The 18,050-nt window shown below is 42.2% G+C and overlaps 1 protein-coding gene across 1 annotated transcript in view; it reads left to right on the top strand.

The window, feature by feature from the left end:
• LOC140721350 (natural cytotoxicity triggering receptor 3-like) overlaps window positions 1–18,050 on the top strand; it is a 42,888-nt gene that overhangs the window by 16,181 nt on the left and 8,657 nt on the right. The window contains exon 4 of the mRNA XM_073036193.1: window positions 7,922–8,078. Coding sequence (XP_072892294.1) covers window positions 7,922–8,078 — 157 coding nt within the window. The remainder of the gene's footprint in view (window positions 1–7,921; window positions 8,079–18,050) is intronic.

The raw sequence follows: 18,050 nt of genomic DNA, 5'->3' as shown, positions 1-18,050 counted from the left end.
TTTAGAATACGCTTTCCTTTTTGAGATGTATATATCTTGTGCTTTTTGAATTGCTTCCAGACATTCCAGGGATCGCTGCTTTGCCGTCATCCCTGCCTGTTTTCCTTTCTAATCAATTCAGTCTAAAACCTCTCTTATGCCTCGTAGTTCCACTGTAATACCGATACACCTGACATTAGCTTCACCGTCTCATATTTCAGGATTAATTCTATCATATTATAATCATTTTCTCCTAATAGTTCTTTAACATTAAGCTCCCTAATCAATTCTGGTTCATTGCCCATCACCCAATCCAGAAAATCTGATCCCCTACTGCGCTCAACCATGAGCTGCTCTAAAAAGCCATCTCGTAAGCATTCTACACATTCCTCCTCTTGGATATCAGCACCAACCTGATTTTCCCAATCTACCTGCATATTTCACTGTGTAAAACTGCGCTTTTATTATGTATTTTCTATCTTCCGTTGTAATTTGTAGACCACATTCTTACTACTGTTTGGGAGTCTGTATACGACTCCCATCAAAGACCTCTTACCATTGCAGTTTCTTAGCTGTAAAAAGAAGGATTCAAAACCTTCCGACTTCATGTCACTTCTTTCTAATGATTTTATTTCATTTTTACCAACAGAGCAATGTAGCTCCTCTACCTTTCAGCCTGTCCATTCGATACAATGTCTATCCTGAACATTAAGCTCCCAGCTACAATCTTCTCTCAGCCATGATGCAGTGATGCCCACAGTATCATACATGCCAATCTTCAACTGTGCTACAAGTTTATATATCTTAGTCTGTATACCGCACGCAATTGAATATTACACCTTCAGTTCTGTATTCACCCTTCTTGATTTTATCTACCTTTTACATTGGAACTAATTTAGTTGGCTGCAATTTTGCCCTATCAAAAGTCTCTCCTGACAGCACATTGGCTCTGTTTGTCAACCAGTTACATCATCTTCGTCCGCTTCTTGCATTCAAATACACGCAGATCAGGACACTAGTGACATCATACTCAACCTTTTGTTTCCTAACTTTGTCTGAGGCATTACCAATATCCGCCTCACCAACCTTTATACTGACTGCTCTGGCTCTCCAATTCACATCACAGCCGATTTAATCCCCATCGATCAGCATTAATAAACCTTCCCAATACAATAATAGTCTTCCACCAGTTCAGGTGTAAACCAGCCCTTCTGTACAGGTCCCACCTTCCCTGGATCCAAAAATCTTATGCCCTCCCTCCTATACCAAATCCTTACCCAACTATTAAAATGTATATTATTCCTATTTCTGGCCTCATTCGCAGGTGGCACGGGTAGTAATCCTACGATCGCAGTCCTAAGGTCCTGCCCTTTTACTTAGCACCCAACTCTCCCTATGCAGACCCTCGTCACTCCTCCTACCATATCATTCATACCTTCATGGACCAACACCTCTGACTGTTCATCTCCCAGATAAGACGATCGAGGACTCGATCCGAGGTAACAAAAGAAATTGATGAGAGTAGGGCAGTGGATGTGGTCTACATGGATCTTAGCAAAGCATTTGACAAGGTCCCTCATGAAAGACTCATCCAGAAATTCATGAGACATGGGATAAGTGGATCTTTGGCTGTTTGGTTAAAAAAATGGCTTAAAGGAAGAAAGCAGAGGGTAGTCGTGGAAGGAAAGCATTCTGCCTGGAGGTCGGTGACTAGTGGAGTGCCGCAGGGGTCTGTCTTGACCCCTGCTTTTGTGATTTTTATAAATGACCTGGATGTAGAGGTGGAAGGATGGGTGAGTAAGTTTGTGGATGACACGAAGATTGGTGGAGCTGTGGATGGAGCTGTAGGTGGTCCAGGGTTACAAGAGGATATAGACAGGCTGCAGAGTTGGTCAGAAAAATGGCAGATGGAGTTCAATCCGGACAAGTGATGCATTTTGGAAGGACAAACCAGTAGACTGAGTACAGGATTAATTGTCAGTTACTTAAGAGTGGGGATGAACAAAGGGACCTTGGGGTTCAAATCCATACATCCCTCAAGGTCATTGCAGAGGTTGATAGGGTAGTTAAGAAGGCCTATGGGATGATAGGCTTCATTAACGGGGGGATTGAGTTCAAGAGTAGAGCGGTCATGTTGCAACTCTACAAATCTCTGGTGAGACTGCACTTAGAGTATTGTGTTCAATTCTGGTCACCTCATTATAGGAAGGATGTGGAAGCTGTGGGGAGGGTGCAGAGGAGATTTACTAGGATGTTGCCTGGATTGGAGAACAACTCATATGAAGCAAAGTTAGCAGAGCTGGGACTTTTCTCTTTAGAGCGTAGAACAATGAGAGGGGACTTGATAGAGGTCTACAAGATTACGAGAGGCATAGATAGGGTGGATAGTCAGTACCTGTTTCCCAGGGCACCAATAGCAAACACCAGAGGGCATAGATACAAAATTAAGGGAGGGAAGTTTAGGGGAGACATCAGGGGTAAGGTTTTTACACAGAGGGTTGTGAGTGCCTGTAATGACTTGCCAGGGACTTCGAGGCTAAAACATTAGGGGTATTTAAGAACCTATTGCACAGGCACATGGATGAAAGAAAAATGGAGGGTTATGGGGTAGTGTGGGTTTAGTACTTTTTTAAAGGATTATATGGGTGGCACAGCATGGAGGGCTGAAGGGCCTGTACTGTGCCGTAGTGTTGTATAGTTCTATGTCCCCGGCACCCGGGAGGCAAAATGCCATCCGGCAATCCCTTTCTCGTTAACAGAACCTCCTGTCCGTTCCTCTAGTAACGAATCCTTTTCTCCCGTCTTCCCTTCTGAATCACAGAACCGGACTCATATCCCACCTCTGTGACTTTCCTCCGTTAGGCCAACACCTGCCCCCCCACCGCCCACCAAAATATCGGAAGTGATATGCATGTTGTTGAGGGAGATTGCCACAGGGGTATGCACTAGCTCGTTGAACCCCTTTCCACATCTTTAATATTGGAAGTAATTTTTGTTGCTTAAAACATGAAAGCGGGCGAGCTGACGAATGGGTGGAGCTTATAATTTTGCCAACGACAAGAAACCGAGATAGAGATTATTATTTCCTTAACAGGACGATTTCTTACGAGCGATTTCTTATGTGGCTGCTACAGGTAACTGACGAAACCACCTAGCACGCGACACAATTTTATTCTCTGTGAGAACTAATGATCGGTAATATTGGACGGAATGTCAATCAACTCCGGGTCAGTTGGTTTTCTGCCAGGCTTTACATCAATACAGTACACACATAATAGTACGGCAACGGAGATCCAGTCCTGATGAAGGGTCTCGGCCCGAAACGTCGACTGTACTCTTTTCCTTAGATACTGCCTGGCCTGCAGAGTTCATGCAGCATTTTCTCTGTGTTAGTTCTGGTTCGTGCCAAACGATTTAAACGGTCTACTCCCATCGATCTGCACCAGGACCGGAGCTCTCTATCCCATGTATCTGTCGAAACTTCTCCTAAATGTTGAAATTGAGCTCGCATGCTCCACTTGCCCTGCAGCTCGTTCCCCACTCTGACGTCTCTGAGGGAAGAAGTTTCCCATCATGTTCCCCTTAAACGAATCATATATCACCCTTAACCCATGACCTGGAGTTGTAGTCCCACCCAGCCTCAGTGGTAAAAACCGATTTGCATTTACTCTCTCTGTACCCTACATAGTTTGCATCCCTCTATGAAATCACCCCTCAATCTCCTAGGTTCCGTTTGAAGAATATGAACAAGTCACTGCTTGCTAGGGAGACCACAACCTCATTGTAGCCATTATTACATATCTAAGTGCTACTGTAAACATAGGTGGCCATTGGTACGGGCTATCAAAATAGAAATGCCTGTACAGCTCCATGTTAAATTGATTCTGGTTTCTGAATGTTATAGCCCCCTTTCCAGAATGTTAGAACATAGAACATAGAGCATAGTACAGCTCAGGAACAGGTCCATCAGCCCAGAAGATTGTGCCGAGACTATAGAATTAGTAATCAAATATCCCACCAAACTACTCTCTTCTGCCGACAAAATAACTTCATCCTTCCATTTCCCTCACATTCATATGCTCATCTAAACGTCTCTTAAAAGTCTCTAGTGTATCTGCCTCTACCACCACCACAGGTAGTGCTTCCAGGCACTCACTGCTCTCTGTGTAAAATATATCTGCTCCTCACATCTCATGTGACATTACTTCTCTCACCTTAAATGTGACCCCTCTGGTATTCGGCATTTCAGCCTTGGGGAAATGATACTATCTGTCTGTTCTACTTATGTCATGAGCCCTGCAGGCCTTTGTGACGAGTTATAGAGTGTTGGGCTCCGAGGGCTCTATAGAGTACTTGTTAATTGTCATCATAACAAGACTCGTTGAGTCCTTGTGATCCCCATGAAATCTTGTCAAGTTTAATTTGAGTGGTTCAGTTTTGTGCATACAGTGATTATTTATAACAGACTCCCGACTAGCCTTCTTACGTGGTCCTAGTTTTGAGAATATTTTGCCTCGCAGTGTCACACGGTTGAGCCATCGATGTTCTGTTGCATTTTTTCTAAATAAACTGTGTTACATACTCCGTAACTGGGTGTGAGACCAGCAGAGAGAGAAGAATCCGTTGGAGTATGGTGGTACTATATTCAAAGGTGTTTATTAGTAAAATAAGCAAAACAGTACCAATAAGGCAAATATACATATAAAACAAGTTAGCAGTAATAAACCTAAAAGTGTGGGAATAATAATAAGCAATAATAAACAAGCTCTATCGATGTCTAGGGGTGAAAAAATTGTCATCAGTTCAGTTCATGCGTGCTGAGGTAGTTATGGTTGTGGTGTTGAAATCGTTGGGGAGAGAGAGAAAGAGAGAGCAAGAGATTGAACAGCTGCAGTCAGCAAACCTTCCTGGTGCTTTCTGATTCCGTTGTTCCGTTGTGGTCATTCGGATATGACCCCCCCCGTTCTGCAGCTAGACCGTTCTTCTGTGGTGGTCTCGTCACTCTGGCATGAGTAGACCCACACACAAGTCCCCACCGGCCCTGCCGTCACACTTGTGAGCTTTACTGACCGATCTCCTGATTCGGTCCTCGATGCCCCCACCTTTTCGTGTCACCTTCTCAAAACTCAGTCAGTGTCCACTGGTGTGTCTGAGGGGTGTCTTTCCAGACATGTCTTTTATCCCTATAGACGGGGTCTCAGCCATCCATCAACTTTAAATGACTGTGTCCATCATAGCAGGCCACTCCTGCTGTCTCCTGAGGAATGTTAACGAGCAAAAATAATGTCCTTGTAGTGGAAGGCAAATAATCCAGAAAGAGTCAAAATATAATAAATCAACAATCCCCTCTCTCTCTTATCGGTAGCAGATGGACTGGCCTTTGTTCTTCATCTCTCACATCACTCATTAGCTGTATAGCAACAGCAATAGTTCATAGTTCTCGGGGGGGGGGGGAATGGTTAACTCTGCACCCCATTTCCATCAGGTCGGTTCATAACAACTGATGTTTCTGACTCGAGCTGGGAGACTGTCGTTCCGCCGTACCTGGGTTCAGTCGTTGCCAGCATCCACTATGATAATCAAGCCTTTTATAAAGCTGTATCAGATCTCGCTTAAGCCTTCACCGCTCCAGAAAACACAGTACAGATTCTACAGCCTCTCGTTATTCCAGATGTCCTCTAAGCCAAGCAACATCCATATTTAGTTTAAAGTGGCGTCGCAAATAGTGTAAACAGGGTAAATAGCGTAAACGCAAGCATGATGGAAGTTGAAATATTTAAGGGGAATATGAGGGGAAACATGAGGACCAGGAAAGTGTGGAACGAGTTACCAGCACAAGTGGTGCTTGTAAGCTCGATTTCAACGTTTAGGTGAAGTTCGGATGTAGGATTATGGAGGGAAATATTAAATATTAAATATTAAATATTTCGACACAGACCAAATGGCCTGTTTCTGTGCTGTAGTTTTCTATGACTTCCTACCGGAATTCCGGGACACCTCTCCTACAGCATTTCCAAAGCCTCAACGTCCTTGCTATAATCGGGCAAACAGACCTGCTTGGAATACTCCAGATGCGGACTAACTAGAGTTTTGCGAAGTTACAGCACAACTTACTGACTTTTGACCTCAGTGCCTCGACTAGTAAAGACAATGCCTTCTCAACCACTATTTGGAAAGCATTTGAAAGCAACCGATCAAAATCACAAACATGAGACAATGAATTGGTGGCGAAGATGCTGACTAAAGAGGAAGGGCACCAGGGAATCATAAAACCATCATGATAGTTGTTATTTGTGGGCTAGATTTTCAAGGCGATTAAAGTAGATTCAGTGGATTGAATTTCACCCAGGTAGTTGAACATTTTACTTTCGGACATTTAAATGTGCCAGGAATTAAATTGCTACATGACGCAAAATTTGAGATGTTCATGTCAGGTTAACTTTGCTTTATTGTTGTTTTCAAGCTTGCTGTGCAGAAAACAGAATTGAACCTGTAAGTCAATAAGGCATAGAAAGAGAATCAATGCTTCACCATTGCATTATAGCTGATTGATTATCCCTCTCAAACCCATTCTCCTGCGGAAAGACAAACCCTTCTTATGATCCGGAGTGAATAGCTGCTGCCCAAATGGAACAAAATTGCAAAGAAAACGTTACAATAAAGTGTTACATTCACTTAATGTGCAAGTGTGTATCTAATATCTTAATAGTTCCAATTCGTTAAGGTGGTAATGTGCGAAAAGTATACTTTAACAAAAACAATGTACTTTAAGAATAAGTGGTAGGCCATTTAGAACTGAGTTGATGAAAAACTATTTCACCCAGAGACAGGAGGAAGTTACAGCAATAGGCAGCATTTGTGTGGACATAGAGATAGTGGATGGATTGATTGAGACCGTGTTTTAGGACTCTAAACGTTTCTATATTTGGTATAGATACATCCTACAATAATTCATGGCACTCTCCACCAGCCATAACTCCTATCTGTGAAAGACACGTCGCCTACAAATTCGACCAAACGATCTAGCAGAATTCGGGGATGCAGTTGTCGATTGACCTTTTGCTGAGATATCTGTAAATCAGGAAAATTATTAACAGTTAATCCTCACAGACCAGAAAGAGGCACAAATCGAAAAATGGAAGGTAGCTTGATAAGAAATGGGCAAATCAATGGCGGAATGTGGTTCCCTCACGATATTTGATGGCACGCGACCACGTGGCAATAGAACCAAATCAGCGAAGGCCTTCATGACTATTGTCTTTATTTCACTGTGTGCAAGTTGCCTCCACTATGTTGAACACTGGAATGGTAAATTGACTGAAAGTAACATTCAATCATCATGCTTAATCGTCCACTTATTCAATTAAATATCAGAAGGACTCGATATTCAAGAATACAGTTACAATACAATTGTAGAAGTCAAATCTTATCAAATTGGGGAAATAACCCATTCTGCTTTGCAAGGCATTAGCAGATTGTAAAGGAAAACAAGGCAAAATCATACTTTAAAAACAGAAAACGAAGAAATTTGATGTAAGTCTAAGCCTTTTAAAAGAGCAACCCATTTCTATGCCAATTTCTCTTTGCAACCTACTTTCTTTACATTTCCATCAACTCCACTACAGAGGAGGAGTGATTCATAGATGTCATTTGTCAAGGTCAGGGTGGAAAATTAAGCACCCGGAGCAAACCCAGGCAGTAACAAAGAGAACGTGCGAACTCCGCACTGACGTCACCAAAGCCAGGATTGAACACACGGTGCTGGAACTCTGATACAGCATCTTCTCTAGATGCACCGCTCGGCCGCCATAATAGTTAGCGATGGTCGTACCTGTCTATTGAACCCGAAACAAGCAACATTTCCATGCACAAAACCGTGATGAAATTGATAGGACTTAGATGTGATTTGTTGGTGAATGTGATTTACTTTTATTCTCAACAGCTAGGAACCCAACGGGATTTGGAAGGAGCTTGCGTTGGCAGTTGACTGAAATGGGAGTGAAACTTGCAGTGTTTGCTTTGATCAACATTGTAACTGTTTTCGGCATCTGCACCTGGGGGTCATATAGAGCTCTCATTGCAACAAATCGAGCTAACAGGCAAGTATTCATGGGAACACAGTAAAAAAAAAAAATAACGACATGAACAGAGGAGCGCTTTTGGCGCAGAATTTAAAAGTTATATTGGTACACAACATTTAATGGTTCAATACAGACGTCAATTCTGGTCAATTAACACAATAACACCAAAATGCATATCTGTTATGGTCCGGTCTGGAGCCCACATTCCGGGTCATGATCTGTTCCGCGGACTCCGGACTCCGGGTCTTGTAGCGGTCCCTCCTTTCACCCTTGAGCCAATTAGTCACACCTGTGGATCATTGTGGCTTGTTTGGACTCAAGGAGGCACACCTGATGCCCATTGGCTGGTAGGTGGATATAAGGGGCTCTGGGGCTGAGTCTAGTTGGGGGCTTCCGAGCATTAAAGGGGAACAGCCAACCGGAACCATGACAGCGGTTGTGACTGTGTGAAGGCCTGGGAGGGAGTGCTCAGTTGGTGCATGTGTGAAAGTGGTTTGGAACTTGTTGAGGGAAAGAGAGTGGGGAAGGAGTGGGAATTGCTGGGAGGGGTTGCCTGGGTCTGGTAATGGCAGACAAGGCGAGAGGAGGGGCTGAGGGAAAGAGAGTGGAGAAGGAGCGGGATAGGGATTTGTGATCAGAGGTAGGCAGCTGGGGAGAAATGGATTATTGTGAAGGGAGAAATAAAGGGAATAAGGAGATAGTGAGGGGATGGATGAATGAAAACCGAGACAAAGGGAATAAAAGAATAAGAAATGACAATGGAGAGAGTTCTGAAAGTGAGGAAGATGAACAAGTTCAGAGAGGAGGTGTTGTCATAATTAGGTTTAATGAGAAGGCGCAAGGACACATGAAGAAAATTAACCCGTTTGTGCTAACACCAACTCTGGCAAATAAGATAGGGGAAATAGTATTTGCAAAAGTCCTTAATGATGGCAATCTATTGGTAAGATGTGCGAATGAGGAACAACTTGAGAAAGCACTCAAGCTAAAAGAGATAGGAAAATGCAAGGTGGAATATACAGGGAGGGTGGGAGCACGAAATGGTGGTTGTAAAGGAGTGATCACGGGTGTACCAATGAGTATAAACATGGAGGAGTTGAAAAGGAATATCAAAGGGGGGAAAGTAATTAATGTTCTAAGACTGAAAACAACAAAAGAGGGGATGAAAAAAGAAAGTGAAACAGTATTGACTGAATTTGAAGAAGAAAGAGTGCCAAGGAAAGTGTTCCTGGGTTTCATGAGTTACCCAGTAAGGGTATATGTGCCAAAGCCATTGAGGTGCTATAATTGTCAAAGGTTTGGACACATAGCTAAAAACTATAAAAGGCAGAGGAGATGTGCTAGATGTGGGGATGATCATGAATATGGAAAGTGCGGAACAGGAGTGCAACCAAAATGCTGTAATTGTGGAGGAGCTCATAATGTGGCGTATAGTGGGTGTGAGGTTATGAGATGGGAGAATAAAATTGAAGAAATAAGAGTGAAAAGAACGATCACTTATGCAGAAGCTGTAAGAATGTCAAGAGAACAGAATAATGCTCCTAATGACCAGAGAGCAATAGGGATGCAAGAGATGCAGCGAAGAGTAAATGACTGGATTTATGTGGAAAAAAAGCTCTAGTAAGATTCATTGCAGGATTCATTAATAGTACGGCAGAGATAAAGTCAAAAAGTGACACAATTCAGCTGGTGGTCAAAGCAGCAGAAAACCATTTAGGGTTAGTAGGACTGACATGGGAAGAAGTAAGGGAGAACCTCACTAATCAGTCAAGCCAGGAAGTGTCATAGGTTGGTTAGTACTCATTATGGTGATTCTTTTGCAATGGAATGCAAGGAGTTTACTGGCCAATGGCCAGGAATTTAAGGACTTTATTAAGGAAATGGTTGTAAAACCGGATTTAGTGTGTATTCAGGAAACTTGGTTGAAACCAACTTTAGACTTTGTGGTACATGGGTATACAATGATAAGGAAAGATAGAAATCTAGGGGGAGGAGGAGGTTGTACTATGTTAATCAAGCAAGGTATACCGTATAGAGTACTGGAAAAAGGAGACGATCAGGAATACATCGTGGTGGAAATATGGGAGAGAGGGGAGGGAGTGGTTATAATTAACTACTACAATCCATGTAAAAGGTTGGATTTGGACAGCCTACTAAGGATACATGGACAAAATAGACATAAAGTAGTGTGGTGTGCAGATTTCAATGTTCACAGCACAATATGGGGGGATCCGATTACAGATCCAGATGGAACGGTAATTGAAGATTTGATGGAAGAAAGGGATTTGGTATGTATGAATGATGATAGAGGAACAAGGATAAACATAACAACAGGAACTGAGTCGGTATTAGATATTACGTTAGTGTCTCATGTCTTGGCTGGCACTAGTAACTGGGGATTTTGGACTGCTTCAACAGTAGGCAGTGATCACTACCCAGTTTTATGTTCAGTGGGTGAAAGAGTTGAAATAAGACCAGGTGGGGGAGTCCCAAAGTGGGTATTTGGAAAAGCAGATTGGGGTAAGTTCCAGAAGTTAAGTGAAGAAGCATTGACAAAGATTGACATTTCTGGAGATATAGATGAATTAAACAGGTGACTTCAGCAATTATTATGGCAGCAGAAGGATTTTTACCCAGCAGTAAAATTAGGATGAATAGAAAACTAGTGCCATGGTGGACAGAGGAATGTTGTCAGGCTGTAAAAAAACAGAAATAGAGCATACAGGCTAGTTAAAAGAACCCATAATACGCAGCATTTGATTCCATATAAGAAGGCACAGGCAGTGGTGAGAAGAACTATACGTTAAGCTAAAACGGCAAGTTGGAGGAGTTTTTGCAACAAAATAGGAAGAACAACGCCTGTGGGAGAGGTATGGGGAATGATTAAGAGGATGGGGGGGGGGGGAGATAGAAGGGAATGGGAGTGTCCAGTGATGATCTCTGAGGAGGAAACAGCAGTCTCCAGCAGGGATAAGGCTGAGATCATGGCCAAGTCATTTGTAAAGATATATAGTTCAGAAAAATTGTCTGAAGAAGGGAGAAGGAGAAGGGAAAGAACAATGAGTCAATACCCAGGTGTGTTAACCAGGAGGAAAGAAACAGATGATATAATTGATGATCCATTTACTTTGGCAGAAATGGTGAGAGCAATAAAGAGATCGAGAGCAACCTCCCCAGGGAAAGATCTAATATGCTATGTTATGCTAAAAAATCTAGGAGAAGGTGCGCTCTTGAAGTTACTGCTTTTTTATTACAGAGTGTGGGAGGAGGGAAGATTACCAAATGCATGGAAAGAAGCAGTAGTAATGCCAATAAGGAAACCTGGCAAGGATCCGTCAAAACCCACTAGCTACAGGCCAATAGCACTAACATCAAATATATGTAATGTAATGGAAAGGATGATAACTGAAAGGTTATCATATGATCTTGAGAAGAGAGGAATGCTGGCAAGTTATCAGAGTGGTTTTAGGAAGGGAAGGAATTCCATGGACTCAGTGATAAGGTTAGAGACTGAAATAAGAAAGGCCCAGGCAAATAAAGAATCAGTTGCTGCAGTGTTTTTTGACATTGAAAAAGCCTATGATATGATGTGGAAGGAAGGATTATTAATTAAACTGCACAAGATGGGGGTTGGGGGGACAATTTTTAATTGGATTAAAGATTTTTTGTTTGGTAGAAAAATCCAAGTTCGGTTTGGATCAGAATTATCAGAACAGTACATAGTGGGAAATGGCACACCTCAGGGTAGTGTGATTAGTCCGTTACTTTTCATCATTATGATCAATGATGTCTTCACAAAGGTACCAGTGGATATAGGTAGATCACTGTTTGCGGATGATGGGACCTTGTGGAAAAGAGGCAGGAACACGGAGCATATAATCAGGAAACTACAAGGAGCAATTGATGAAGTGGTAGAGTGGAGTTATGATTGGGGATGTAGATTTTCAGTGGAAAAAAACTCAAACTGTATTTTTCACTAGGAAAAGAATTGAAGTAGGGAAGAAGTTAAGGATGTATGGGATGGAATTAGAAAGGGTTGGATCATTTAAATTTCTGGGAGTTATATTTGATTATCGATTAACATGGGCAGACCATATCAGGACAGTTGAGGAGAAATGTCAAAAAAGTAATAAACGTGATGAGATGTTTGACTGGTAGGGAATGGGGAGCAAGTTGTTCAACATTAAAGAGATTGTATGTGGCTTTAGTAAGATCTGTGTTGGATTATGGAAGTGTAGCATATGGATCAGCAGCTAGGTCTCTTATAAGGAAACTGGATGTGATTCAGGCTCAGGTTTTGAGAGTGTGCAGTGGGGCTTTTAAAACATCACCAGTATCAGCCCTGCAGGTAGAAATGGGAACAATGCCTTTGGAATTAAGAAGGATGCAATTGATGGCAAACTACTGGGTTAATTTGCAGGGACACAATGATTCTCACCCTGCTAAAGGAGTGTTGCAGGAGTCCTGGGAAAATGGGAGGTTTCAGAGGGAAAACTTTAGTTGGGTAGGGAATGATATTGCTAGATCATGTGGAGTGTTTGATCTAAGGATAAGTCCTTCAGTAGTTTATCCGGTTGTAGCTCCATGGAAGCAGGTATGGCCTGACATAGACTGGCATTTGTTGGAGGTAAAAAGGAAAGGAAAGTATAAAACTGATTTGGTAAGTGCATTTAACTGTCATGTGATGGAAGAGTATAGTGATTATACTCAGGTCTATACAGATGGTGCTAAGGAACCTGAGACAGGAGTGACAGGGTTTGGGGTGGCTATAACCAGCAAAAGCAATTGCAATCAGCAGAAGAACATCTGATAAGTTAGCGGTCTATACAGTGGAGATGATGGCAGTTTTGGTTGCGTTGGGTGGAGAAAACTAAACTAGTCAAAGCATTGATATGCTCAGATTCATCTTCAGTACTAGCAAGTTTAAGGTCCTCTCACTCAAACAGCCGGCAAAATGTACTTTATGAAGTCCTTCAGTCAGTCACAAGAGTTGCAAATCAGGGAGGTCAGGTTAAATTCCTATGGGTTCCAGCTCATGTAGGGGTGAAGGGCAATGAAAGGGTGGATGAGTTGGCAAAGAGGGCAATAAAGAAAGAAAATCTAGAAATGCACATTAGTATCAGTAAAGCAGAGGTTAAGTTTGTAATCTGGGAAAAAATTAACCAAATGTGGCAAGAAAGATGGGACAGGGAGGGGAAAGGGAGGCATTTATATCAAATACAAAAAAGTGTTGCAGGTACTAGGGTAGGAAGTAGATACAGAAGAGACGAAATTGTGTGGACTAGGTTAAGGCTGGGGCACTGTGCACTAAACCAAACATTGAAATTGATAGGGAAACACCAGTCAGGATTATGTGCGGAATGTCAGGAAGAGGAGTCAGTAGAACATGCAGTTCTGAGTTGCAGGAAGTATGGGATACAGAGAGAGATGATGAGAATTAATCTAAGGGAATTGGGGGTGCAGGAATTCACATTAAAAGGGTTGCTGGGCATGGGTGAGAGAACACAGGTCAGGGTATTTTTAGCTTTCTTAAGGGGTACAGGGTTTTTTTATAGGATATGATGGATAAACAGAAATAGGGTACTAGGATGGGGAGGATAAAGTGTAGGTTAGGGTATGTGTATGTGTGTGATTGGGTGAAGGGATTTGGAATGTGAGTCCATCGCATACTCTGGAACAGAAGGAGCCGGTAATGCACCATTAAGCTGGGTGCCAACCGCCGTAAAACAAGACGGAGAGAGACAGACAGAGTCTAGTTGGGAGGGGGGGTCGTCCTGCTTTGAATCTGTTTTGTCTTGTTTTCCTGGTAGGCGCTGGTCCCGCGGTTCCGTCCGGTTTGCCTTGCTCGCGCTGTCCGACTGTCTATCCCGTTCTGACCTCGTAGTTCTGTGTTGCGCTGGTCGCCCTGTCTTCCCTGTTATGACCCGTGCGTCATATTTGTCCTGCTGGCGCCGTTCGCCCGGTCTTCGTTTCCGTTCGCCCCGGCTTGGAGTACCCGCCTCTAATCAACGAATTCTGTGAGTCATTCTCGGAGTCACCCTGGACCTAATCCCTTTTCCTACACCTCGCCCCCGTCGGGCAGGTCAGGCCAGATTGCCTTTTCCTATCCCTCGCTTCTGACGGGTGGTACCCCACACCTGCCTAAGTTTCCCGCGTCTTGCCCAGGCCTCTGTGTCCATGCCTGGGAGGCGGACCTGCCAAGGAGTTATGCGATCCGCCCGGAGGACCCTGCCTCGCCATGAACCCCCTGAGGATCCTCCTGCTTTGGAGTGCTTTGCAGTTAATGGGTTTATGTCTTGGTAATAATTTAACCATTTTCTTGAAATTTGAAAATCCTGCTTTGCCTGTTTTATCTATTATGGCTATTAGTAGTTGTTCAGCCAATATAGTCAAATCAAACTCTTCCTTTTCTTGTGGAAGCAATGCTTCCACAGACGGTGACAAACAAAATCCATTACAGATAATCGGAAAACAACCAGAAAAAGCATTGATGAGCCTTTCCCCGAAAACTCTAATTCAATCTACAGACTTCGCATGAATTAGTATGTAAAACTGAAACTTAAATGGATATTCAAGATATAAACGTATTGAGGATGCCTGCTTACTTAACAAATTTCGCTTTAAAGAGAAATATTCTCCTAAATTCCAATCTAATGTAATCGCTGATCATATAACAGTTATTTTAACAATCAAATGATGTCTATGAAGGTGGTAACTGGTCAACTATGACGGACTAAGTATGAAGTACTATATGACCTATTGCTACGTTAATATCTTATGCGCTTGGGTTTTTCAGGAGGATTGAGGGAAATATTCTACTTGTAAAGATATCAGTATTCGCAGAAATGAGAAGATGGAGTTTACTGTGCATTACTTTGCTCCATCTGGAATTACAAAACCAGGGAAATTTAGCACTTCTTTTAGATCAGCCAATTTGAATGAAAATAGCACAGATGCTGGAAATGAAATAATAAAGAAAAAGAAATGCTGACCACATTCAGTAGGGCAGGCAGCGTCAGTGCTTAGAACACATATCCCTCATAGCGACAGATATGCTTTGATTGTATTTAAACCGGAATCGGAGGTGTTGAAAAGGTCTGGTCTTCTGGCTCATATTGTCCTGTTATGAAATCAAATGTCATAATTGCTCAACTTGCATGAATAAAATATAGGCATTCTGTAAGTGCGGCCGAGAATAACAAAATTGCAGAAGTAAAATACAACTTAATTGTGAAAAGTAGCATATTACTCATATTTGTAATAGGATATGAGACTGAAACTTAAGGCAACATCAGAAATTAATATATTATGTGACAGATGATTTTTCATACATTGTCACTATGTTCATTCATTAGCCATACCTGCCTATCATTATTCCTTATGCTGAGTTCCGATTCCAGCTCACAGAATCTAGTAAAACATTCAGTGTAGGGTAATGTCATTTCACTCGTTATAAAAAGTCTGGGAGGAAAGGTGATATTGAGATGAGTATTGCAATCTAGTCTACATACTAAGAGGTTACTCCTTTGCAAGTGCCAACTAACTGCTTCATAAATAGAATTGTGATATTTGATTCTATTATCCTTTCTGTCAGCGAAGTCTTCATCAGCACACCCTCCCAACACCCCCGAGTATTTGGCTTAATAATATCAGCAACCTCACTGTACTTTTCGTACCCATGACACTATTCAATTCTGGCAGTTACTTATCCAGTTGCTTAGGAAATACAGGCTTTCAGTCTATCTCTTTCGGCCATCTCATAGTTGCATACATATCAGTTAAATTTCTCAGCTGTACCTAAAATGAGAGCATACACTGGCAAACTGGAATTTTCCCTCATAATTATCACTTGACAGCGTTGCCACCATATTTGGTAGGCAGCAGATATGGAATGAAAGAAAGTGTCGACATTTTGAGCCGAGACCCTTGATTAGGACTGGAAGGAAGAGGAAAGATCAGAATAATAAGGTATGTAAGGAGATGGAGTACAAGCTACAAGTTGATAGGTGAAGCCAGGTGAGAGGGATGATAAGTGGGTGGGGGAGTGGGGACCTGAAGTGAGAAGTGGAAGGTGAAAGGTGGAGGCGGTGAAGTCCGAAGGACACGGAACCTCTCAGAGGAGGTTGGTGGACCATCGAAGAATGGGAATCAGGAGGTGCGCCAGAGGGGGGCAGAGTATGTTAGGGCAGTTGAGTGGGCTATGGAAGGATGGGAATGAAGACGGGCACAAGAGGGAGATGCTAGGCAGGCGAGGAATTGTAATTGTAATCAATTTTGTTCCATGCTTCTTCCATTTGTTGCTGAATTAATTTACGTATTTTATTTTCTCAGCTAATAATACTGAAACTTCCCTGTGTGTTTGAACAAACACATCCAACAACTGGAAACCAGGAAGAACTAATACTTTGCTGAAGCTGTATTAGCAGGACATCAATACGTCGCATATGCTTACAAAATCGATTCGCGATGCCTGTTGACAATAGAGGAATTCGTTAAAGGGTGAAATAATTAAAAATCAACACCGTGTTTAGAGTTTGGTAATTCCTGGTCTCATCAGAATGTACTTGTATTATATAAGTTTCAGTAGCCTTGAAAGTGACTTTGATTGGAATAGTTATTATTACTTTCGTCTCGAGCTGTTTCCACATACTGCTGAAAGGCTTAAACTGGCAAATAAAAGCAGAACATACTGGAAACACCAGACAGAATCAATGATCTGAGAAAATTTCAATCTTTGGTCTCCGGAAGGCTTCCGAGCATCTCCCACTTAAACAATTTCTAGGTTTTTTTTTAATATGCAGTTTAACTCACACTTTGCTGTTGTTATCGACATTTGCAACACCTGCATTCATTTTACTTTTGTTCTGGAAATGTGAACTCTCCCTCTACTGATGCTGCCTGACCTGCTGGGTCTTTGGAGCCATTATTTTTTTCTGCTTCTGAGGCACATCACTCCAACTGAAGCATAGGCCTCTGACAGCAGCTCACCAGAGTCCTGTTCTGACAATTCTTTCAAATTTGTCCTCAGGTTTAGCCCACCTTCGAAGATCTTTGCTCTCCTGGGATGAGGTCTTTGGAGTTTCTGTTGGCATAGAACTGCGTTTTGGCAACATTCTTAACATTTCCCCTTTCGCTGCAGGGCTTGGGCCCGTCCATGAAGGAGTTCCGCTTTTTTTTTAAAATTACATAGCATATTGTGGGCTATTACTGTGATCTCTGAAATATTACAACTGTAGGTTATGGAGCAGAGCATATAAATGATCACATTTAATATTTCCATTACATGCACCGGGCTTTTAAGTTGCTAGCAATGGCATTAAGTGAAATATTGTTCATTCTTGATTGAAGTAAAGGTTTATAAGAAATACAACTTCTATGTAAAACTGACGCCCACCATATGCTGGAGGAGCTTATCAAGTCAAGCAGCATCAATGGAGAAGAATAAAATGACGTCTTTTGGTCCGATATTCTTCATCGGGCAGTCCTCTTTATTCCTCTCCATAGATGATGCCTGCACTGCTGACTTCCTCCAGCATCTTCTTTGTGTTACTCTGGATTTCCAGCAGCTGCAGAAATTCTCATCGTCTAGTAAAACGAACTCCGATTGACAATTATCCCCATTTATTACTTGGATTAGATAATGGACCATTAGACATTTGAAGTGCGCGTTAGTCACAACATCAATGTTACGACATCAGAAGAGACATTATATTTCATAGTTCCTTCATAGCATTTTAGTTTTTGTGGGTGGCATACAAGATTTAGTTTATCTTCGACACTTCAGTAAATTCAGAACACGTTTTGCGGCGACCCTGATTAAAGTGTTATATGATATCCATACCGCACAATACATAGAAGCACAGAAAACCTACAGCAGAATACAGGCCTTTCGGTCCACAATGCTGTGCCAAACATGTGCTTACTTTAGAAATTACTTCTGGTTATTCTTAAAAGACCTTATCGTATCCTTATCCACCACTGTCGCCGGCA

This window comes from Hemitrygon akajei, chromosome 2 (genome assembly GCF_048418815.1).
Source record: "Hemitrygon akajei chromosome 2, sHemAka1.3, whole genome shotgun sequence".
Classification (NCBI taxonomy): Eukaryota; Metazoa; Chordata; class Chondrichthyes; order Myliobatiformes; family Dasyatidae; genus Hemitrygon; species Hemitrygon akajei.
Note: the sequence above shows the minus strand (reverse complement) of the source record. Positions and strands in the feature narration are given on the sequence as shown.